Source organism: Curcuma longa, chromosome 20 (assembly GCF_044706935.1).
Source record: "Curcuma longa cultivar G26 ecotype Majalengka, Jawa Barat chromosome 20, ITB_CL_G26_1.1, whole genome shotgun sequence".
NCBI lineage: Eukaryota > Viridiplantae > Streptophyta > Magnoliopsida > Zingiberales > Zingiberaceae > Curcuma > Curcuma longa.
Window position 1 is genome coordinate 9,246,501 of NC_133880.1, and position 26,187 is coordinate 9,272,687.

The following is a 26,187-nucleotide window of genomic DNA, read 5'->3' on the forward strand; positions in this document are numbered from 1 at the left end:
AAAAACATGGCGTCGCCCGGGCTCGAACCGGAGACCTTTAGTGTGTTAGACTGACGTGATAACCAACTACACCACGACACCATTGGTGTTGAATTTTGAATGTTTTCTATCTCTGAATTCTATGTCTAAACCACCGTATGGTTTCTACCATCGGATCTCCTCCGCCGCTGGAGTCTCTTGCCTAAGAAGAGGAGATGCCGACGCCGTCGGCTCCACCCTAACACCTTGCTCCATTGGTGGATTTTTATTTTAGGTTGGGACAAAGAGTAACAGAGTTGCTCTGACTTTTGCTTCAGTTCAAGTAAGTGGGCAGTTGATGTAAAAGTAGGAACTTCGTCATCGAGAAGTTTTGGTGGATTGATGAAAACAAGTAGCCGGCGATATATTCTGTCGCTGGGCCGTCATTCTAATGTCGTATTACAGTAATATTTTAGTGGTTTTAAGGAATCTCTATCCCTACCTTGATTGATAACTATCCTGTTCTGCTTCTCACATTTTTGAGATGGACTCTCTCATGATATATTGTAGTAGGCTTTCATGTTGATGACAATGATGCACTTTCGCGATGATAAATAGATTGTCGATGATGCCAAACATAAATAGTCAAGCGATTTTAGGAAGATGAGTCTTCAGAGGATGAGGCAATAGTGTAGCCAAGATCTTTAACTGCCTGGGTTAAATTATAAAAAAAATAATACATACATGTATAATAAATATTTAACAAACATATAATATTTATATACCAATAATATCTTTTTACCTAATTCAAATTTCATATAAAATACTTCAATATCTACTTAAGTTGTAATCGACGAGATTTTAGAATATAAAATTCAGTACAGTGCTGAAACTTGAAATGCCTAAAATTAAAAGAAAATACTTTAAAAGGGAATAAATATTCAAATTGAAAATGTAATTGTAGTTGGCAATGCTAATTTGTCTGTCTATATATACCTATTTATATTTTTTTTAATATGATTTTTTTAATAAGGAAATAATATAATATTTATCTTTAATAGGGCTAACGACTAAGGGAACAATATAAATTGAAAGAAAAAAATAATAGCAAGTTTCAAAACTTGCTGCGGCGGCTATAACTGAGAAAATTGTTATAAAATAAAACTCAATTGCTAAACTGGAAAAAGTAACGGAGAGGAAAGGAGATGATCTTAGACCTATGACGTTGAACGACTTGAAAAATAGATCACAATTGAGCGGCCTATGTTGTCGTTATGAGAATAAGTGGCTCCTCGATGCGTCAAACGGTACATTAAACCATGTGAGTAGGGTTTTTAGTATTGGCTTCAATTGTTGGGTTGCATTGGACTGCATTGGGCTCTAGGCTGCATTTGACTAAATTGGTTCCATATGCCTTGACTCCAATTGCTGGACTCAACTGTAAAATAATATACTAGCTCCTCCAATTATTGAGCTGCACTGGGCTAGAGCCAGTGCAGCCCAGCCCTAGCTACGCGTGTGGGATGAGGTTCCATGGCATCTAAGCAATGTAGTTACGACTGAATTGAAGAATTTCAATGGCTAACAGTGGAAGTCAACGTTGATTATCAAACATTTGGGGAGACAGGTGAGTTCCACTTCCTTGAGAAACAAGTTGCTAGCTGCCACTTTGTGCGTTGAAAGTAAGGATGATAGCTCATCACTATCTTTTTGCACGCCATTGGAACCCACCCAATTTCCGGCCAAGCAAGTTGACTGCGGGCGGATTTGGCTCGAATTCAGTCGAGCTCATTCTCAGGAGGGGAGGATTTCAAACAGTAAGAAGGATAATGGTGTAACAAGCTAGCAAACATTGTCGTGGACGCTACGAAAGATCTACACTGCAGCCTAATGGCAGGGTTCAGACTTAGATGATCATACTTGCGGGATACGAGAGTTTCCACGAAAATTTCTTTTCATTGTGGAAAATTCGATCATGGGCCGGGCAGTTGCAGTGATTTTCATTGTCGACCAATGTGGTAGAGGAGAGTGGTGCAGTTATGGAACATCAGAGTTCAGAGGTGAAGGGATATGTACCAGTCAAATCTGGTTCTGCAAATCAACAGCCTGCATCTTCTTTGAATCGGAAGTCTAGCAATTTTGGAAAAGGAAAGACTATGACGGATACCGATTATGGACGTGGAAGAGAATTGACAGTCGCTTCCGGTCGGTGAGGGCGCAACAAAAGCGAATGCCATGCATATTACAGAGGAGGAAAGGATATACTTCCAAGTCCCACGGCGATTCATTTCCGGACTGTCCTTGATACATATAAATGGAGTCTAAGAGGAGTTTGTGCATGCTGATCAGAGTCTTAGTTCAACCGAGTATCAGGTCCTTGGACTATTATGGGGGATTTCAGTGAGGTCATCTCATCTGTGGTTCAGAAAGAAGAGGATGTAGCACAAGAGTTGTATGGCAGGGCATTAAGCCGAGAGGTGTTTTGGATGATTACCTCAGCTCCCAAATTTGCTTGGCGAGGTGGACTAGTTGGGATTGATCAATGGCTTTACAAGCGTTTGGGTAGGGTCATCTGCAACCAAGATTGGGTGGTATCTTTCCTTGATGCTTCTGCAAGGGTATGATCCCGTTCTTCTTTCTTCCACTTCGGATAGGGTGGTCGATAAGGGACGAAGACCATTTCGTCCCCTAGCTGCTTGGATGAACTATGCAGATTTTCTGGCCTATAGGTGAAAATCTTGGAGGGAGGATGCTCCTTTAGAGCAAAATCTGGATCAGCCAGAGGAGGTGCTTAAGGAATGGAATCACATTGTATTCAGAAATATTTTCCTAAAGAAATAGCATTGGAGGAATCCAGTAACCCTTTTGCAGGATTTGAACTTGGAAGTTAAGGGAAGAATTGGATAGAAACCTTTTTGAAGAGGAGACTTTATAGTGTTTACATATGCAAACCATGACGAAGAGTAGACTTTGAAGCAGATGACACTAGATTTTCCCCTCAATCTCTGTAGATTCACAGATCTTTAGCCGCACGGATAGATTGTTATCATCTCATCTCAAAATAAGCCATATAGACCCCATAGATGGGCAAAAAGATATTTGTGACAATTAGAAAACAAGGATACCGCCTCAGACAGGTCCAGTGACATGCACAATTGCTTCGGAAGCCTTGCTCTGGGACAATTTGAGAGAATTTAAGGCTTGCTTCATGTATTCCTGTAACGCGACCTTCACTTTCGACCAAGAGTTAGTGTATTGCAAAAGAGGTATTCATTATGCATGGCAATGGAGCTTGGCGTTTAAGGGATAGGCAGATGTTAATCCAATGTTGACAAGAACATGTAGTAGGGATGTTGTATTATGGTTACCCCACTTCGAGTTTTCTCAAGAACTTTTCTAAAGTAGGTTAGTAATATTTGTCGGCCACAATCCCTTTCTTCACCAAAATATAAAAGACTACAGGAAAATAAAATTAAAAATTTCTAATATTTAGAAGAAAGCATAAAGCTAAATGCTTCTTACCAGTTCCACACATCTGCAGATCAAATTGTATTTTGGATGAAGCATTTAGCATAAGCCCTTCGACAAGACCATGGCCCGACAAAGGTATAGAAGACGAGAAAGGTGAAGGAACGCAATGCTACCGCATCAAGAATTTGAGTTTTGTCGACCCATGCAATAGTTTAGAAAACATCTTTTATCAAACAAGAAGCTAATTGTTAACACTGAAACAAACAGAGTGATCTTTTGTCCTGATTCATTAAATACGCAAAGTGGAAATACCCGAGCAGAAGTTTGAGTTCTCATCCTGCCAAGAGAGTTAAACATTGTTGTGAAAATTATACAGAGTACTAAATATTGGTTAAGAAACAATAATGTGAAAACTTCCACCCACCTATAGAGGCGACTGGGTCATTATTAGCTCCAGTAGAGTTTCGGCTGTGCTCTCGCTTCAATCTATGCATCCTTCAAGTTTCCTAAGCATACATACTTAATCTGCAAAGAAAGCCACACGGGAACATATATGTCACTTTGACAAAGGTTATTATTCAACGTAAATATTGGAATTGCGTTCACTTACTTCCAAGTATTCATCAATCCCATACTTGGAACCTTCCCTTCCAAGACCTGACTGCTTAAATCCTCCAAATGGTGCAACCTTTTAAGACAAAATACCAATGTATCAAACTTGTTTTGCTCATCTAGTAAAATAGATGAACTTATGGAACCAACCTCAGTGGATATTAATCCTTCATTAACTCCAATGAGTCCATACTCGAGAGCTTCTGACACGCGCCAAGAACGAGGCATGCTTCTAGTGAATATGTAAGCAGCTAAACCTGCACAGATGACAGTTCCACAAACCAATAAAAAAAATGGAAGGAGAATGTATATATTCTTGTCATTCGTCGACATCCTAGTTGATGGAGTCTAAAATGTGCCTCAGAAAATGACATCAATTAAGAAAACATAACAATGATCATAGCAGATAGATTGCTACATTTCTAGCAACAATTAGCTTTTAACTGGTGGATTTAGCTGCAAGAAAGTTCCTTGCAGCTAAAAAGATCAGATAGCTTAAGCATTGTACTCACTTAAGCATCATAGGGGGTTCATCAGATAACTGGTGGAATGTATACTTTCATTTCCACAAGCATTGTACTCACTTAAGCATCATAGGGGGTTCATGATAACTTTGGCCAAGGTTTAAAATATCGACCCGTGCCGAGGTTTCGGTCATAAGTACCGGAATGATACAGTTTCAGTACCGTATCGTACTGTGCTTGTATAGTTTCGATATTTTGAAAATATAAAATATATTAACTAAAATAAAAAATTTAATTTAAATATTTAAAAATAAAAAATAAAATATTTTTAAAAAAATAATAAGATAATTTTATGTATTTTAATAAAGCCTATTTAAATTAGCCCCAACTATAGCTAGGAATTGATTATTAAAACCTCAATTAAATCCTAAGTTAAAAAAATCAAAAAACCAAAAATCACGACTGCGTCGTCTTAGATATACCGGGCCCGCGCGGAGCCTCCGGTGGCATCGCCGGGCCTGAGAGGCTCCTCCGGTGGCGTCGTCGGGCCTGGGCGACGCCTCCGGAGGCGTCAAGGCCGCGCGATGCCTCCGAAGGCGTCACCGCGCCCGGGCGGCGTGACCCGACCAAAACCGCTGTGCCGGTGCTGGTCCATCGACGGAATGAAAATTACTCACGTATCGCGCGATACGGTTTGAAATTTCAATCGCTGACTTTGGTGCCATATGACGTTCCCACTAGCGTGTGTAGGTCTACCCACATCATTCAAGTTGGATCGTGAAGTACAAATTATCTCATCATCATCACCAACTCAACATCTACCTCAATGAATTGCAAACAAGTTAAATTTGCAAAATTATATAATCCACTAGCAATGTTGAAACTCTGCATTGTTAATCCATTTCCAAGTGCTTGTACTTTCTTCTTACTATTAATTCTATTGGTTCCTTGAACCCTATTTAACACTGAAAATATACTTCATGATGAAAAAAAACTTCAATGACCATTGATAAAGAAAGCTTCACCAACACGATCTTCTATTGAAAAGGGACTAATTTATTTATTTATATTATTAACACTTCTCCTTCATATGTAGGTGGCTATACTTGATTGGCTCAAAGCCAACACATGACTTGGACCTCCTTTGATAACATGTAAAAGTGGATTGATAACCATTATTCTAAAAACTCAAGTTATTAGGAAAAGACAAATTTAAATATTTATACTGTTAACACAAATATATATGAAAAGAAATAATGAAGAGTGCAAATTTGCTCAATTCATAAACACAGGAGTAATAAATCCAGTCTGATGGTCACCAACTTCAGTTGATTCAGCGATGTGACTGCTTTTACAATTGGCTATATATTCACAAGCATACAACTATCCATATATGTCCGTCTATGTCTAAGCTCCAATTTGATTTCTATCATGCAGGACTAAACTTTCAGACCCACAAGTACGCAGTTGATGCATATCAGAACTAAAATTTATTCAAGGCAAAATGTTCTCAATTATATTGAACCACAAAAAAAAAACTACTCGGCATCAGCAGCCTAAACAGTAACAAATATGCAGTGAATTTAGGAAATAACCTGCATTTGTATCATTAGCTATTTGTATAGCCTCTTCTTCAGTATTAAAGCGTAAAAGTGGTGCAACTGGGCCGAATACTTCTTGACTGCACAGATTTTAGTCTAATATTAAAGTAGTAGAGAATAAAAAAAAACATAAGACTAACAAAATCCAGTTGCAGTAGTGTCTAAGAGCTAATGAATTCAATAGTCACTAAAAGTTGAATAGCACTTGCCATTCACTGCAATTAAGTTGTCATTGAACAGCATCACATCAGAGTAAACAAGCCAGAAAAGCTAAAGGCCATAGATTGTACCTAGATATTAGCATCTCATTATTGACATTTCCAAGTACAGTAGGCTCATAGAATGTCCTGCCTAGGCTGTGTCTCCTTCCCCCAACTAGTACATCTGCTCCCTGTAAAAGCAGTATAATTATTTGGTGGCCAAGAAGGTGGATTTACTTCTAAGATTCAAGTGAGAAAAAATATTAGTTTGATTAAGATTCATGATGTAAAAAATAAGAGGGAGTATGCCCTGATTGATTACAAGTTTTATTCATGGAATAATATTAAGAAAACAAAATATATTTATATAAAAAATCATATAAGTCTAATAAATGTGAAAGTTCCTTTATTCCATTCGACTAGGTTACTCAATTAAATATGAATGTGTTTGTAAATCTTTCCTTGCTGTATCATACCTCACAAATCTTCCAAGTCTCAGTTTGGTGTAATTAACTATCATATATACAATGCCTCTAGGTATAGATCAACATCAGCTTCAAAACTCAAAATGAGGATTGCCTACTCACTCACTATTTTATAGATGAGGTGTGGTTCACTGATCTAATTAAAGCCAGCTCTTGAGGTGGTCTCACACCTAAGAGGCTGGAATGGTACTTGAAACTGTTGTCAAGTTCTCTTTATCAACTAACTCAAGTGGCATCCTGGTTATCTCTTCTGAATTTATTTCTACTTTGCTCTACAATTTTTTGAGCTGCATCAATTAAGAGATAAAGGTTATCACAGCTATTCATTTCATGAAATCAATCAATTTTTCTGCTATATGGAGGCCTGCATCCAAGAATCAAGATACCATTTAAAAAATCTTCGTGTCTAGTTTCAAGGAAGAACGGATCAAGATTGCAACTCTTGAAGAAGAGTTATTGAGGTTTTCCTAACAGAGGTTCAAGCTCTCATATTATCAAGAATCAGTCATTTCTTGCTAAACCTGTACCAGCATGGCATCTACGTACTATACAATATGCATTATCTTTGAGTCTCCTCTCAAGAGGAAAGAGTGAATTGTGATTTAAATTTTTGTAAAGAAATTAAATCTTGAAACATTAGAGATCAAGTTGCCAGATGTCTGAGATCATTGTTTTATTAATTTTGTGGAATGATGGCCTGATTGTGTGGGAGAAACATTGAAGAGATCAATATACAAGCTGAGATGGCTAAACTTTGGCAATCTTCATAACATAGGCTACCAACATCTGCACCTAGATGTCAAATAAGCAATTATCTGAAAATATTGAAATTCCAATGAGGATGGGTTGATTCTTCAAGGTTCACTAAAATTTCTACAAATAAGGTTGGTGATCAATGGGAAATGAAGGATTTGATGAGATCTTAAGCAGTCTGACCAAATTTTTCTAGTTTGTCTTATATTGAATAAAATTAAGACTATGAATCTATAGTTCCACTGATTAAAGCAAAATAACAGTTGATATATATATCCGAGTATAGTAAGCAGTAAAGAGCCATGTCTCATTGGATAAGAATGATAATCAACTTGGTGAAATATAACCCAGAAATTGAACTTGCTACACATTCCATGCAATTGTTGAACAAGGTTATCAGATGACATTTACAGTAGAAGACTAGAGAAATCAGTGAGCCACAAGAAAGGTGGAGGATCTCACTTGGCAAAAGACAACAATTTCACGATCCTAATAGATTTCAACTAGAATCAATCAAACCCACATGATGGGAAAGAAAAATCAAGCTAAGGGTACCTTCATACTGACAAGGTGTTTCATGTGTAGAGAAAATGACCATTGATATCATGAATGTCTTAAGAAAAAATCTTGACTTAATCTACTTGGTGAATATTATGTTAAGATAAAGAACCCATCTACGAGGAAACTCCTGTAGAAGGAATTAACATAGATACTTGTGATCAAAATAATGCGGCTAAGAGCCTCATTATTAGAGATATCCTGGTTGTCCATGTAATAGAGGTTAACAAATAATATTTGCATAACATACTATACATATACAAAACATTAGGTGCAATCTCAATACATGATAATATGAGATAAATAGGGTTGGCATGATATGAAAAAGTTCGAACATAAATTCTATAATTAGTTGTCAAAAATTTATTGGTGCAATCTTACCTAAGTGGTGAGTTCCAAATGGTATTGATGTATTTGGCAAAAAGATTTAAGTTAGATTTTGTATTTTCTTAGAAGTTGTATTTGCTTATAAGTTCTGTCAAGTGTGCAAATGCAAAAATCTTGGCAGGTAACTACAAGTGCAGTGGTTGGAAAAATCTAAGTAGGTCAAATTGATTAAATACTTGACAGATAGAGAAGTCCAACAGGAGTAAACAGATGAAGAAGTGTCAAGTTGATCAGATACTTAATAGATGGAGAAGTCCAACATTAGTTGACAGACAAGAAGTCCTCAAGGTTGATCGTATACCTAGCAGATCGAAGAAGTCTTATAGAAGGGACTCCTGACAGGCAGAAGAAAACTTGAAGGCAAGGACTCCTAGCATGTGAGTTGTGAGAGGTTACAAGAGAACTTGTAATCTTATGTTTTTGAGAACTTTTACATAGGTGTGTACTTACTAAAAAATAAGGTATTGGTAGGCCGCAATCAACTGAGTAGTTGAGTCCGCTTGGAAGTCAACTGAAGACGTTTTGCTCACAAATAGATATTTCAACATGAGTCAATTAATGGGAGTTGAGTCAATTAGCAAGCTAATTGATAGAAATATCTTGCTCTTTGTTTGATTTGAGTCAACTAGGAAGTTGACTAAACCACTCTTTAAAATTTGAAAAATAGATTATTTCAGTGCATCTTATCCACTTGAGTCCATTAGGTTAGATTTAAGTCGACTGTTTTTCAATCGACTAGAATCACAATCAGTTGGATAATAAACATCTATTAAGACAATTGAAATAAGTATTAAGCCGATTGAAGAACTAGTACATAAGATTTCTATGATAATGTTTCCATCAATTGACAATTTGAGTTGATTGGAATTAAACAAAATAATTGGAATAGTTGGTTAAGGCATGTTCAAGGTCATTTCAAAGGCTATAAGTAGAAGGTCAAAGGGAGCTCATTCAATAATGTAGAAAAGTTCATTCTATTGCTACTCCACTACTCCAATTGTCTTTATTTCATTTATAGTATTCTATTTTTAGGGACATAAGGGGTTAACTCTAATTTAGTCTATACAAGTTTTCCTTTTATTTTATTGTATTTATCTTTATTGCAAAAACTTTTGTACAAGATTTCTTCACTTTTAATTATGAGAAAATATAGTGAGTTTTTCGAGGGATGACTCACCTTATGAGCGTATAGGCCGGGGAGTAAGATCTAAGAGTTTTAAACCATGTTAAAAGATTTTTTTTAATGTTGCGTACATTTTTATTATTCCACTACATAATCTAACTTTGTACTATTGCTCATATTTAAAGTTGTATCATATGGGTTTATATCACTAAACTTTTTTCTTCTTTCTCTTTTATTATGACCCTTAATTGAAAATGTATATTATAATGAACGTCAATCATTTTCTATAAGTGATTATAAGAGAGATGATTTCCATGGTTTAAGATATCATGTCGTGTCGATTGGCAAGAACGGAATTTATCGTTTCACCAACTGACCGACATCGCTGAGTTCGGAGCAGGGAGTCGCAACCTCACAATAGCCTCATGAGTTCGAGGAGGAAGCAACAACCTCACAAAGGCAACCATAACCTCGCGACAACAAACTACTATGACTGAATTTTTATTTCTTTTTCTTTTTCCTATTTCTATTTTTTATCTTTTTTATTCCTTTCCCTATTCCTTCCCTTTGTTAATTTTTTACTCCCTCGTTGTTAATTTTTTTTCCTTCCTTTATTTGTCCACAAGGATAAAAATTCTCTTAAAACTCTTTAAGGATAGTTATTTTTCCTCCTTCATTTGTCCACAAGGTAAACAAAGAGAAAACCAAGATGGTTATTTTTTTTCCTTCATCTGTGCACAGGTAAATAGAAAAATACTTCTTTAACATGGAGGAAACAGATTGTTAGGAAAAATAAAAAATCAAATATAATATAATTCCTAAGCTTATAAAATATACCACTAATGATCAATTAAATTATTCTATATATAAATTTAGTTTAATTTTAAATTGATCAAAATAAATCTAAATTAAATCTAGTTAAATCTACTTGATCCTACCATGCCTACTTAGTAGTCTTTTGCTAACCTTAAATTAACTTTTACTAAATAAGCATTAATCATTTCACGAGATAATATTAAAACTTGAACTCAACATTTAACATTTCAAATATAACTCAACAGTAAACATCTATAACAATCAAATATTAATAAATATATTTTTAATTAATATATTTATATTTAAAAAATATCAAAATTGTATTAACATGACATGATATGGTACCAAAACTGTATCAGTCTAATCATAAATCAAAACTTTATTACAACTCAAAATTTTAAACCTTGTTGATTTCACACTTTAATATGAATGAGAAACTGGACTACTATAGCTACTTAAAGAAATCATCTACAAGAGAATTTGCATTGCAATATTTTCCAAAAGTAAATCAATTACTTTCGCAACTACTCAAATGACTTAAAGAGAATTCATATAACAATCTTTTGTAGATTTGGAATAGATCCTCTATATTGTATCTATCATACAGCTATAAGTGAACCGAATTAAAATAGTGCTTTGTATGAGTAAATAGTGACAATTCATAAGTTATTTTATATTACCAACATCTAATTTATATTTGCATGACACCGTAAAAGGATCACCAAAAGAGGCATGAACCTCTCATAATAATTAGTTCTCTTTAATAGTCCTAATAGCTAATTCTTTATTTGGGGGAAGTTATGATGTTCATTTATGGCTAAGCTATATTGATATTGATATGATGGATTAAGATAATAACATAAAATAATGAAATATATAGTATTATCAATAATCAATATTAAATTTTCCTTATCATTGAAAAACTTATGTATCTGCCAAATGTGCAAGCATATTTTCCCTTGAACTCTTACATCTTTAATAATTATATCAACATAATGTTGATACTTGATTGGTAACTGTAGGCACCACTTTGATTTCCTTCATTATTTTGTGAATTAAGTGATGGACATTGTCTATTATGACTTCTTGCCATAACAAAATACAATGGTCATATTATCATAAGAATCTCTAAAATAGAATCTCAAAATCTAACAGATATAATAATATTTTGTATCTTCCTACCCTCAATAATGATAGAGTACTGAGAGTCTTCCCATTCCTCAAAAGTGAACATGATTTTTTTGAATCCAACATTTTTTTAAGACAACTTTATCATGAGGAATTGAGTTGCAAATCTAATTGCTCTTAGCTGTACAATCTCTCCATCAATAAATATCCTAACTAATTATGAATAAATGATGATTATAATGAAATTTTATTAATGATACCCTTTTTACTACCTTCTTCACCATATGAAGATTCATGATGTCTGCTATCATAAAATTAATGCAATATACTACACAAGGTGTTTAGAACAATGTTGGATGTTCTTACTCCAATAACTCGCTAACTCTCTTGAAGTTGACATCATTGTTTATAACTCTCTAACTCTCTTGTAGTTGACACCATTGTTTATGACAACCTATACTATATATTCTACACCTATTGCTCGAGCTACACTAACTATTAGGCTATATATATAAGGTACATCATGATATTTTGCACTTATATAAACAAAGCTATGAAATATCAAAATTGATAATGCTCATTCATGTTAGTCTTGTCCAACTATCACACCAAAGGTATCCCTATGTGACCCCATTGTTTCTTGTTCGATAGGATCTATATCTTGATCTCCTCCATTAGTTGTCTAAGTATGGTCCAATAATTTTATATGCAATTGGAGGTTGGATAACTTTTAAATATTTGACACCATACTATGGTAGTCTATATTATTTGTTGTATTCAAGGGAATTCGATTAAAATGAAAAAATTGTTAGGAAGAATACTGAAAAGACTACTGAACTCAATTTGGATTTATTTTAGTTTATTTAAAACTAAACCAAGTTTATATATAAGAAAGTTTAGTTTAGTCATATTTAATTAAATTATTTATATTTATATAAGGTTAAACATTATATATTTATTTAATTCAATCATATTTTCTATCCTCACTCCTTTATGATGTCACTTTCGTAGCAGTCCTCCTGTAAGCCCTCTTGTTGCTCGCCACCTAAAACTAGTACGCTACTTGCCTCTTGCAGCAATCACTATGCCCATTGCTTGCAGTGGCCACTTGCACTCACCGCCCATTATGGTTGTATGCATGCCCCCCTCAATCGTCGCTACACCTGCCGCATTGCACCCATTGCCCATAGTAGTCGCAATTTTCACTCTTCGTTGCACCTCTCTCCAATAAGGTACGATCTTCCTATTCTCATTCTCTCTCTTTTTTTTTTCTATTTCTCCAGCTTCACTTTCTGGAGCTTCCCATGTTGAAGCATCCAATTCTGAGTGTTTCATATATCGGTTGATAGGCGGAACAATAAATTTCACCTGTACCAATTGACACGGCTCAATAGTTGAAACCTTATTACTAGTATTCTAAAAAAAATTGACATTAACAATCATACCATGATGAACATACATACATGGAGTACCTCTCAAAAGAGTAAGCTGGAACCCCAAAGAATCGTGTTCAATTTTATTTACAAACCATAAAGCTAACCATGAAGTAAAACATAATACATACACTAGTTTAAAACATCCTAAGGAATCTTTGCTTTATTTATTACTCATCCTTATATTAATTGTTGCATGATAAGTTACTGCTTCCCTTACTGCACTGCACATTGCACACTACTGCATCCTTATCAACTATTTCCTTATCTGGTATCCCTTTTATTCTTAACTCTAGATTTATTGGAGGTGAGTAATAGAGGTGTAAAATCAAGATATAAGATTGCTCTAAGATGCTCAACCACTAAATCCATCTGGAGATTTACAGATTGCATCTTGGAGATTTTTGTTTGTGCATCATATGTTCCTCATTTAGCACTTAGTTTGTTTGTTTATCTTTGTCTTTAAATTGTTCAGCATGAACTTTAAACATTTCTAGTCAGAATATAAATTGCTTATTTATTGCTTATTGATCTTGTTATCACGTGCTCATTGGTGCTATATTTTAGGTTTTGTCAGTCCTGAGCTTATTAGATATCAACAAAACTTTCTATTAATTGGTCGCTATCAGACTACCGCCAAATAACAATAACTATGCCACTCAACTAATCGTGGAACCTGATTTCATTTGATAAAGTTTTAAAATCAACCTGAGCTCTGTATTGGTCTTGGCCAAAAAATAATATTGTACTACTGTCGTGCCTACATGTCAACATGTGATTAGTGTGGGAGGAGTTGATTTAGGGAAGATGAAGTGGCAAAGATGCTTTAACTTGAGGAGGAAATCCAAATGAGGCCTATGTCTGGTGTCACCTTGGCTCATGTTCATCTATTCTTCCATCACGTACGTCTGTCACAGAAGAACATTAACATCTATAAAGAAGCTTCCTGTCTCTGTCATGAGAGATCATTCATAGAGTTCAGGTGTTGGTTGGATGTAGTTCCACAAAGGTTACTTAATACCATATCTCAACCCGCTCAACATGTTAGTCAATCAACAGAACAATATGTTTCAAATGTGCCGATTAGTATAGAACAATATTTTTAAACTCTGATTCCATATACAAATTGCTTATGGGTCCAATACCCTTGGCAACAAAAAGAAAACCCAATCTTAATGCCTATATTTGGTACTAAATGAATTAAAATACTCTAAAAAGCAAACTTTTGTCGACCCTTGATTGAAAGATTAGATGCTACAAGGAATTATGTTTTAAAAAGTCATAAAATATACACATCTTGTGGGAACCAAAAGAACGCTTAAAGATCCTAAATTAGGAACTAGAACGACCAATATATCGAGAATGCAAGATGAATAAACAAACGAGAGTTATTTTTATATGTGGGCAACCATTTGGAACTCTTTTATAAACAATGGCAAAATAAATGAAGAGGGAGCGGAGCTGTTTTTCTAAGTTTCTGCTCAATCTTATACAAACAACAAAAAAGAAATATTGTGGCAAAACCATGATGTGAGCGCCATTTAGATTATATATTACATATCGTGCTAATCACTGTTACATTCTATAACAGTTAGTTAAGGCTGTAGAAATTTCCTTTGGGATAAAAGATTATCAATCTGTACTGGCTATTCAAGCTACAAATAAACGAAGAGAAAAAGGTCTAAAAGGGGATATACCATGTAAAGACATTACTCTAGTCTCATAAAATGAGTCCACAATGTTGTGAGATGCTGTTCATGATCCTTAATGTCTGCCGGAAATATGTACCACTCAGCATGAAATTGGAATTCAAGCTACTTGTTGCTTCTGCTTACTAGTTACTACTCATTGCATGGAGGTGGCAGTTTAATCCGAAGGAAAATATATTTTACTGAAAAAAAAGGTCGGATGACCTTTCCCCCATTTAATGTTCCTTTATCTTTTGGAGAGCAATCTACACCTTCATTAGACAAATTCAGAGGTTTAAATGGCATATCATACCAGGCGGGTCAGATTGATATGTACTGGTCTGAGCAACGACCAAGAGACAGTAGACTCTTTTATTAACAAGTCTGGAGTGAATGGATGTTTTAGTGTTGCTACATTTGGAAAATGTTGGGCTGTACAGTAGGCGTGCCTAGTATATGGAATAAAAAAAATATTTTATGGACTCTTTTGTTTTTTGTAATGCCAGCATGTACAGGTATCATGCTAGCTAGGACCATTATCTCATCCTAATATCAACTCTAGTCCATAAACAAGTTTCCTTTCTTGTGTTTATATTAGGGTTGGGCACATTCGCTTTCTCACTTTTGTAGGAAACCAAAACCAAACTGAAATATTTTGGTTTGAAAAATTCAAGCCAAAACTGTACTGAAACCAGTTCAGTTCGGTTTGAAACCAAACCAAAATTTTTTTGTTTGGTTCGGTTTGAAACTATAAATTAAAAATAAATACAAATTAATCAAAAGTCAATTAAAAAGGAATTTCCAAACAATAATTCCATTGAAGATAATAATAAAATTATTATCATTTAAGCTTAACGTTAAGGGAAGATAAAAAGTAACAAGAAACCATAATAATTAACATACTAATTTATCTATATTTGCATATACATAAATACTATAAAAATCGTACAGTTCGGTTCCATTTTAACTGTTTGCACAAGTTCAAATTGAAATCAAACCAAAACTGATAATTTTATCTACTATCAAAACCCAAACCAAGCCAATAAATTGATAAATCAGATTTTCTTATTTTTGGGGGTGGTGGTGTTGGGGGTGGATTGGATTGATTTGGTTTATCAGATTTGGCTTGGCTTATGGATGCTTACCCCTACTTTATATTTATAAAGGATTATGTGCCATATCCAACAAAAAGAGTAAAATTAAACTCCTCTTACAAGTGGCATATTTATCTGTACCATTTTCTTAAACGTTTGCTCCGTTCATTTGCTGTGAGTTTGCTCCAAGCTGTGAATAAAATAACATAAAATATATCAATGTTTGATAAATCCATGACAACAAACAAAATTATAAGACTTCCTAACAAAATAATGCAACCAATGAGTTCCATATCAGGAATCAGTCACTTAGACCTGATCCACTTCCAGGCAACATTTGTATTGAGAAATAGACAAACAATTTATGGAATAGAAGTACACAACAATAAGCAACACAATTACAATTTAGGTGCCCACATGGATATTACCCTACAATTCAGCAATATCAGAAATAAAACAACAATGTATACTAGCACAAGATGGCATGTTCCATATGCTCAAAGTGAATCTAGCACAACTATCTAGTACATACAAAGCACATATACTCAAAGTGAAGTCAAGGAACGAAGGCATTATATAATATACCTATCACAAACCTATAAAAGATTGATAAGTGGTTGGCCACTGGATTATTTTGAATCCATCAGTCCTCTGCCCTCTCCCTCTGTCAATGATCTAAGTGTGCCACTGATCACTGGATATCCAGGGCACAGTCTTGAGGGAGCTGGTCAAAGGTGGATATTCCCCATTGAAAACTATATCAATCTGAAGCTCTTATTCCTAGTGCATGACTAGATGATGAGAATTCTAACTCGAATTCCTATGTACAGGACCTTCTAGCAGAATCATCCTCTTGATAAATTAGTTGCATGAGCAACACTTCTTGAGTTTTGACTTAAGACAGCAACAAGATGTTGGCCCTTGTTGCTACGTTTTAAAGTTATGTAGTTAGGTTATGATCGTCCACTTTCAATGTTGAATTGGCACTTTCATACAACATATTTGAGGTACCATGGTATGGACATCTTGGGCTTCAGTTGTTTTGCAGTTGGACATCCTCTGAGATATTGATCCTCTTGGCCACTCTTTACCTTTATCTGGCCATGTCCTGGTGTGGCATTGTGCAAAACAAGTTTACCCAGGTGGATGCTTTTCAAAATACAGTCTACTTAGTGAAAATATAGTCATCGGATATCATAAGGTAGCTGAAATGTACAAACAATCTTTGGGTAGAGATTTTCATTAGAAATCTGTCGTCTCTTCCACTAACTGCACAAAATTTGCTAAGCGTTTCAGGGTGAGAGGTTTAACTAGAGATTGTCAGTCTCCTTCAGATCTCTCCTCAATTCCCATCATCCTTTCAGCCTCATGGAGGTGCATAAGCATCCAGGTTGTAGAATGACTACTCTTGCTTTATAAGATCCAGTAAAGATTGAGGTTATCTTGAGCTCGGTTAGATTTACTTGAAGGAAAGGGCCATGATAAGTAGGGCATGGTAACTTGCACCAGTCAACAAACTTTTTGCTTATTCACAATATTAAGCTTGCAGGTCATTATCTAACATCTCAACACAACCATCTCAAAGCAATACACAGATGAGTCGGAGGCATTAGCCTAAAAGAGAAAATGTCACAAACTTGGAGCAAGTGACTTTGCATCACCAAGTGCCAAACAAAAAATCAAATATTAGCTAACTTTGATATTTCTTACATGTAAATGTCTCGTGTGCAGAGGATATTGCATTGATGGCCTCATTTCTTCCCATGAATGGAACGTTAGCAATAACATCACCAGTAGCAGGATTATGAACCTGCAAAATAAGGAGTGGAAAGTTATAGTTGTCCTCTAAGATTTTTCTATGTTATTTATCATAAGTCCAGGTACAGTACATAAGGAAAGTTTTTCATTAAATAAGTCGTTACTACAGAACGACAACTCGTCTTACTCTTAATTGCCCTTTAACAAAGAAGGAAGAATTGTTTCATGTGTGCGCTAGAAGAAATTGTCATAAAAATAAAGATTAAAGTCTCTTCAATCATTTGCTCATAGCAGAGGCAATCTATGACTCAAACATCTTGTCAACAACTCGTGGTTATCTCCATGACACCAAATGACTAAAGGAAATGCACACACACACACACACACACACAAAAAAAAAAGCGGGCTTGCAAGAAGCAACTAGAATGCCACAGACATCATTACAAGCTATAAAAGAAAGGAGTGCAATAGGATAGCATTGCAGCAGCCTAACTAGGACGAACATGACGAGAGTCACAACTACAATTTATATGATGGCCCAGCCCACCTCCCCTCAAAGAAAAAATTGAAGATATATTTCGTGGTTCAAAAACTGAGTAAAAAGCAAGTAGGGTACTGACCCTACGGTTCCAAGAATTGTTCTATGTCAAATGTCAACCACAGAAGTTAATCTTACAAGTGGTCGAGAGACTAGTGATTTCATCATGAAGAAGGAGGTACTGAGATAGTGCCTTAAACAAGCAACAATTGCATTATTGGTGGCAAATAATTTGCCAGCTCTATTTAGTGGCACATAATTAATGACTTCCGACCTTTTTAAAGGAAGAACAACGAAGATGAAAGACAAAAGGAAAGAATGAAAAGGTGTAGTGATCTTAAAATTCATAATGGCATGGACCCTCAACAAAATAACTCTGAGTAATTATATGCACACCACCGTCCTGACACATGTACACCTGTGTACATAATTAATACTATAATTATCTAAAGCTCATGAATCACAGTTAGCTAGCAATTACATGAATAATCAATGAAGTGATGGTTAAAAAATCAAAGAAAAAGTAGAAACGACATTCTAGGAATAAAATTATCAAGTTGATAATTAAAATTTACTGAATCATGATAAGTTGTAAATCACAACCAGGAACAAAATTATCAAGTTGATAAAAATAAAATTAGCTGAATTATAATAAGTTGTGAATCACAACATAAACTCTCTTAGATTAATTAAATGCCATTTAAAAGATCTAGATATTATTACCAATATATCATTATAAGAACGTTGATGGTGAGATAAAATCCAAGGGTTTTTGTTGTTGCTGTTTGGAGTCTTAATATAGAACTGGAAGTGTGATATGATGAAAATATTGATCTATTATTAAAGTTCTCAAGAGAACATTGCTCGTACATAGAGTAATAAGCCACTGGTAATCTTATTAGACAACAAAATTGACTGATTCCTCCTTCAAGTTCTCCTTCACCGAGAAAAATTACAGGCACTTATAGATAAATTTTAAGATCTTGACTTTAAAAAAAAAATCTGTGAAAACATGTAAAAGATGGTATTAAGAAACCCTATTGAGTATGAAAAATTGACCTTTGAAAAGATCAAAGTGGAGAAAGGTGACATTATAATTGAGCTCCACCAAAGTGCAGCATCATGGTACCGGTATATTAGGTTTCAGCACAAAAGCAGTATTTGAACCAAAGTATACCCTTACGGACTCCAGACTTATTGTTTGACAAGTTATTCTCCGACAACCATTATCTATTTCAACAGCCAAAATCTTATTTAAGAAAATCAAAAAGAACGAACGCAATTTCAACGACCAGATAGAAGATTATGTACCGGAATGGTCTTGCCATCATAAGCATCGATCCACTTCCCACCAATAAGCCCCTGGGTCCTCAACAGCCCCGACTGCCTCAGTCGATCAACGGCCACCCGCGGCTCCGTGCTCATCTGGGCACAGACATAACCCCAATACCCAATCCGGTCAAAAACAGAAACCACAGTACAAACGGAATAGGCAGAAATTTATTCTCGATCGGAAACAACAGGAAGGATTTCCGGACAAAAAAAAAGAACTCAATCGAGATTGAAAGGGAAGCAGGAAGCAGGAAGCAGGAAGCAGGAAGCAGGAAGAAGGAAGGCCGATCCGGAGCCAGCAGCACTTGCCTGGCGGTAGAGGATTCGGAAGGGGTGAGGAAGGCGGCTGCCGAGAAGGCCTACGCGGCACATCGCCATTGCGATTGGACGGGGATCGGAGATGATCGCAAACAGAGGTAAAAGCCCTCTCTCGCTCGCTCTTGTATATAGACAAAGCAGCGCTTCCTCCCGTTCGCTTCCGGGTCCAAAATTCTTCACAGGCCACTCTGCTCAATCACACGCAGACCATACTCACATTTTTGGATTGATTATGTTATTTATCTAACAGTCACATAATGATTCGTGTCGCCCAAACTACATGAATATCGCCTGGGAAACATAATTTCGTATAAATATAAAGGCAATTTTCATCTCCTTGTTAATTTTATTTTCTCCTCGTCTTGAATCATTAGATAATTTTAGGAGGTTAAACGAGCCAAGTTGCTCACGAGCTATTCGAGTCTCAGTTCGAAAAAAAAATTCATTTGAGTTCATTCGATTAGGTTAACGAGCCGAGCTCGAATCTGATTTCGAGCTCGAAAATATTATCGAGCCGAACTTGAGCTTAACAGTATTTGGTTCGTGAGCTCGCGAACATATTCGTTTAAAGGCTCACGAATGTATTTGTTAAGAGATTCACGAATATATATATATATATGTGTGTATATATTACATGAATTATAAATATTATATATTAACGAGCCAAGTTCGAACTAAACTCGTTTAACTTTTAAACGAGCTATTTTCGAACCAAGCTCGAATTGAATTTGTTTAACTTTAAAACAAACATTTTTCGAACTGAACTCGAGCCATTCGCGAACTATTTAATCTCATTACGAGCCGAGCTCGAGCTTAAGAATTAAAGCTCGAATCGAACTCGAGCTTAGGAAAAACGAATTGAACTCGAGCTTGAGCCTCTTACTGTTTGGCTTGGCTCGGTTTGATTACACCCCTAGATAATTTCTTCCTTTACTTCGTCAATCTTATTAGTTTCTATATGTATCTATTTTCTTTAATACCATAGTTTTAGTGTAGGAGCTTTCTTACACTCAAGTAGTAGCAGTGACAAAACGGATTGATCGAGTTGGGCATAATGAGATCTGGCCAGCCAATTTCCATATCGTATCAAAACGAACAGATGTAGGTGTTTTGGGATATCATTGAGTTGGTTATTATAAGTCAAAATTATTAAAGTAACAAAGATCAAATTTTGATGAAGCCAAGACAATATCCTCTCCATAGTGACTAACTATAATTTCTCAATTTACCTTCTTATAAATGATCATAAGATTGATTATATAAGATAGATTGAAGAGCACGATGTAGGCAGTTATGATTACAAGTCGTGTCTAGCACATCTCATGATGTCATTGACCTATGTCAACATGAAGTCCGAATGTCATTTAATATTAAAATAAAAATAAAAAAATAGAGAAAAAGGAAATTTTTATAATTTAAAAAAAAAGGTAAATAGATTTTTAAAAGCTTTAAAATTATTAAAGCATTACTTGTTTATAATACTACATTGTTTTAACAAAATACAAATAATATAATAAAATTTTAATATTATATTTCATATATATATATATATATAAGAAATATAATATTAAAATTTTATTATATTAGTGTGTCTTTACTAAAACGTTAGCAAGAGAAATCGAGCTTTTGATTTGTAAGTTGCTAATTCACTCCTCCTTCTAGCAATCCGAATCATTTCCACTGCACCAACAATTAATATCAAAGCAGGACCACTCAAAAGTGTTAACATATGCATTATATTTTGTCCCACATCGATTGATGTGAATTATAGAATTAGGTTTAACCTTATATAAAGGGATGTAATATCTTCTTTCAATATATATTAGATTAGACTCTTCTTTTGATATACTTGTAAGAATTCATGAATTCTAATGTTTTAATTCATGAATTCTAACATGGTATCAGAGCCTGTTAAATATTTGCTCGTAGGGTTATGGTTCGGTTTATTTTCACCGCTTCCGCATCTGAATGGTTAGATCTGCCCTAAATATTTTATTTCGTTTGAGATTGGATATTGCTTTTGATTGCCTTGATCGTTTGTTAGTTGGGATTTGAGATTGTTACTTGTTATTTTGGATTGTTCTGTTCAAAATTGTTACAATGACTGGAGGTGACGATTCGTTGCAATCTATTGGTGTCCGTTTAGATGGAAAAAATTATTCGTATTGGAATTATGTGATGACTAATTTTCTGAAGGGCAAAGGAGTTTGGGAATATGTTTCTGGAAAAATCAAATGCCCTGTAGTTGGTGTTGAAAAATTTGATGAATTGTTTCGTATTTGGGATACAAATAATTCAAAAATTATCACTTGGATCAACAACTCTGTTGAACACAGAATTGGTGTTCAATTGGCAAAGTTTAAAACTGCAAAAGAAATTTGGGATTATTTGTCAAAATTATTTGTGCAAAATAACTTTGCTGTCAAGTATCAATTACAATCTGAAATCCGTGCATTAGTGCAAAATGACTTGAGTATTCAGGATTTTTTCTGTGCAATGACGACTCTTTGGGATCGATTAGCATTGACAGAATCTGTTGAATTACAAACATGTGATGCTTATATTAAATGTAGAGATGAGGATCGCCTTGTTCAACTACTTATGGGTCTTCGTCCAGAATTTGAAAATTGTCGCTCAGGTCTCTTGCACCGTAAACCTCTACCATCTGTTGAAGATGTAATAAATGAACTCATGGCTGAAGAAACTTGTTTGAAGACTCTAAAAGGGGTGCATAATATGTCTACTTCGGTTTTGGCAGCCTCTCCGTCTACACCGATCATAGCAGCTCCTGCACACCAGTATAAAACATCTGTCACAGGAAACTGTAATTATTGTAAGAAACCAGGGCACTGGAAGAATCAATGCCCTGAGCTTCGGAAAGAATCGACTAGGAAGCTTCCAGGGCACGGACGGAAGTCTCCACAACAATATCAAGGCGGGCAACAAAAAATGTATTTTGAGGGTCCATCTCAAAATATTTATCCATCTACTCCGGCAGCTTTTGTGCCCTCCTCAAATCACTCAGCTTCAGCTTCAGAGTTTTCTGTGAATACTGGTACCAATTCTATTGTCGACCAATTTCAGAAGTTCCTCGCCTTTCAGCAATTTCAAAAGGACCCTCATAATTATGCTCTTTCTGCTCCTTCCAGCTCATCTCCGTCTATTGGGTCAGGTATCCCTTCATCTCCCTGGATTTTAGATTCTGGAGCTGGTAATCACATGTCTCATGATTCTTCTTCTTTTACATATATGTCTCCTGATCCTCCATCTATTTCTGTTATGACTGCGGATGGTACACAAATGTCATTGAAGGGAACTGGCTCTATCCAAACACCCTCTTTATCTTTACCTGATGTTTACTTTATCCCTAAATTACATATGAACCTTGTTTCTGTTGGTCAATTATGTGACTCAGGGTGTTTTGTTGGTCTTCTTCCAAATTCTTGTTATGTGCAGGATCTAAAATCCAAGAGAGTGATTGGGACAGGGCATAGAAAAGGGAAAGGTCCTTATGTGTTGGATGAACTGCATCTTCCCACTCACGTAGCAGCAATGCCTGTCAATTTGTCTTCTTTTCATTTGACACCTTCTTCTTCAAAATTTTATTTGTGGCATTCTAGACTTGGTCATCTATCAGGTTCTCGTTTACGTTCTATGTGTACTTCTGATGTACTTGGTGATTTACCACCTGATGATATTTCTGATTGTAGTGGATGCAAACTTGGAAAATTTTCTGCTTTGCCTTTTATTTTAAGCACTTCCACTTCTTCGGCACCTTTTGATTTAATTCATTCTGATGTGTGGGGACCGGCACCTATCCAAACTAAGGGAGGTTCTCGATATTACGTCTCTTTCATTGATGATCATACTCGTTATTGTTGGATTTATTTAATGAAACGTCGTTCTGATCTTAGTCATATTTATGCTGAGTTTAGGGCCTATGTAAAAACTCAGCACTCTGCCACAATCAAGTGTTTTCGAGCTGATTTAGGGGGAGAGTATACTAGTGGAGATCTTTCTGGTATTTTCAAAACTGATGGTACAATACATCAGTCCTCTTGTACTGATACCCCACAACAGAATGGAGTAGCCGAGAGAAAGCATAGGCATATTATTGAGACCGCCCGGTCTATGCTGTTATCCGCTAGTGTTCCTAGTGAATTTTGGGGAGAAGCTGTCCTTACATCAGTGTATCTTATTAATAGGATCCCTACCGCTCATAACTCTGGGATTTCTCCATATGCTAAATTATTTGGTCACACTCCATTATATTCTCATTTAAGGGTTTTTGGCTCTACATGCTTTGTTCTTCGTCCACATGCAGAACGTTCTAAGTTATATATCATCTCGTGTGGCCATTTGTGTTTTTCTTGGATATGGGGTTGTGCAGAAAGGTTATCGTTGTTATGATCCAGCTTCTGGAAAGTTGTATGTTTCTCGTAATGTTTCCTTTATTGAACATATTCCTTTCTTCACTATCCCACCTACCTCCCATGACATGTCGAAATCTGATCTCATTCAGATTGATCCTTTTATTACTGATGGTCCATCTGAAAATGATAACCCTCATGAAACTATACCGAATGTTCCGCTTCATCCTACTTGTAGAACAAATGATGTTGACACCAATCCTCCTTCTACGATTGCTTCAGAACCTTCCATAATTACGGATCCAAACTTACCTCGATATCCTACACGCACTCGTCGATCTACTCAGGTACCTGATTTTGATTACTCTTGTTATGCACCATCTTTCGCTTCGTTTTTAGTTTCCAACAAATTTCTTCGTGAGCCCACCTCTTACTCTGAGGCATCTCATGATCCTCTTTGGCAAGAGGCTATGAATGAGGAATTGTCTGCTTTGGACAGAACTGGTACTTGGGATTTGGTTTCTCCACCGATTGGTAAAAAAATTATTGGTTCTCGATGGGTATACAAGATTAAAACCAAGTCTGATGGCTCTATTGAGCGATATAAAGCTCGTTTGGTTGCAAAAGGTTATGCTCAGGAGTATGGTATGGATTATGAGGAGACTTTCGCACCTGTTGCAAAAATGACATCTGTCCGGGTTCTTATTGCAGTAGCTTCTGTTCGTCGCTGGAGTATTTCACAAATGGACGTTAAAAATGCTTTTTTGAATGGAGATCTTCAGGAGGAAGTCTTCAGGAGGAAGTCTACATGGTTCCTCCACCTGGTGTTTCTCATCGGCCAGGGCAAGTGTGCAGGCTTAAGAAGGCTCTGTATGGTCTTAAACAAGCCCCGAGAGCTTGGTTCGACAAGTTCTCCTCTGTAGTATATTCGCTTGGTTTTACTTCTAGCTCTCATGATTCAGCATTATTTGTTAAATCGTCTCCTGCAGGTCATATTATACTCTTGTTGTATGTTGATGATATGATTATTACAGGAGATGATGCTGACGGCATCTCAGATCTAAAAGCTACTTTGTCTCATCGTTTTGAGATGAAAGATTTAGGTAATCTACGTTACTTTCTAGGTATTGAGGTAGCTTATTCTGAAAGGGGATATCTTCTATCTCAGTCTAAGTACACTTCAGATATTCTTGAGCGATCTCGTCTCACAGATACTCGTGTTGTTGACTCTCCTCTTGAGGTTAACATTCGTTATAATCCTACTGATGGGGATCCTCTTGCTGATCCAACTTTATATCGATCAATCGTGGGTAGTCTGGTGTACCTCACTATTACTCGGCCTGATATTGCATATGCCGTTCACATTGTCAGTCAGTTTGTTTGCTCACCTACATCTGTTCATTGGGCTGCAGTTATGCGTATTCTTCGTTATCTTCGGGGAACGCTATATCAGAGTCTTTTATTTCCATCGACCTCATCTTTGGAGCTTCGCGCTTTTTCTGATGCCGACTGGGCAACTGACCAAACTGATCGAAAATCGACTACGGGTTATTGTGTATTTTTAGGTGATTCACTTATTTCATGGAAAAGTAAGAAACAAGATGTTGTGTCTCGCTCTACAACTGAGGCAGAGTATCGCGCTATGGCTTCTGCTACAAGTGAGATTATATGGTTACGCTGGCTATTGACTGATATGGGCGTCCCCCTTAGTGGTCCGACACCGATGTACTACGATAATAAGAGTGCTATTCAGATTGCGCACAACACAGTCTTTCATGAACGTACCAAGCATATTGAGATCGATTGCCACCTTACTCGGCACCATTTCGAGCGAGGCACCATATCCTTACCTTTTGTCTCATCCTCGATGCAGCTTGCAGATTTCTTCACAAAGGCACACACCGTCAAGCGTCACCATTTTTTTCTTGACAAACTCTCAATGTTTCTCACTATACCATCATGAGTTTGAGAGGGGATGTTAACATATGCATTATATTTTGTCCCACATCGATTGATGTGAATTATAGAATTAGGTTTAACCTTATATAAAGGGATGTAATATCTTCTTTCAATATATATTAGATTAGACTCTTCTTTTGA

General features: G+C 35.9%; 1 protein-coding gene and 1 non-coding gene across 2 annotated transcripts; both read right to left on the reverse strand.

Annotated features, from left to right (window-relative positions):
- Nucleotides 1-7: 7 nt before the first annotated feature.
- Nucleotides 8-81, reverse strand: TRNAV-AAC (transfer RNA valine (anticodon AAC)). The gene has a single exon. It is a non-coding gene; the product is annotated as a tRNA-Val (tRNA).
- Nucleotides 82-3,478: 3,397 nt separating this feature from the next.
- LOC141813019 (succinate-semialdehyde dehydrogenase, mitochondrial-like) lies at nt 3,479-19,903 on the reverse strand. Its single transcript, XM_074700932.1, has 11 exons — nt 19,709-19,903; nt 19,379-19,492; nt 17,482-17,581; nt 15,913-15,961; nt 8,100-8,106; nt 6,397-6,497; nt 6,101-6,186; nt 4,192-4,298; nt 4,040-4,117; nt 3,854-3,954; nt 3,479-3,766 (listed from the first exon to the last, which is right to left on the reverse strand). Exons 1-10 carry the CDS (start codon nt 19,775-19,777, stop codon nt 3,916-3,918), a joined length of 750 nt encoding a protein of 249 aa, XP_074557033.1. The 5' UTR covers nt 19,778-19,903; the 3' UTR covers nt 3,479-3,766; nt 3,854-3,915.
- Nucleotides 19,904-26,187: the final 6,284 nt, after the last annotated feature.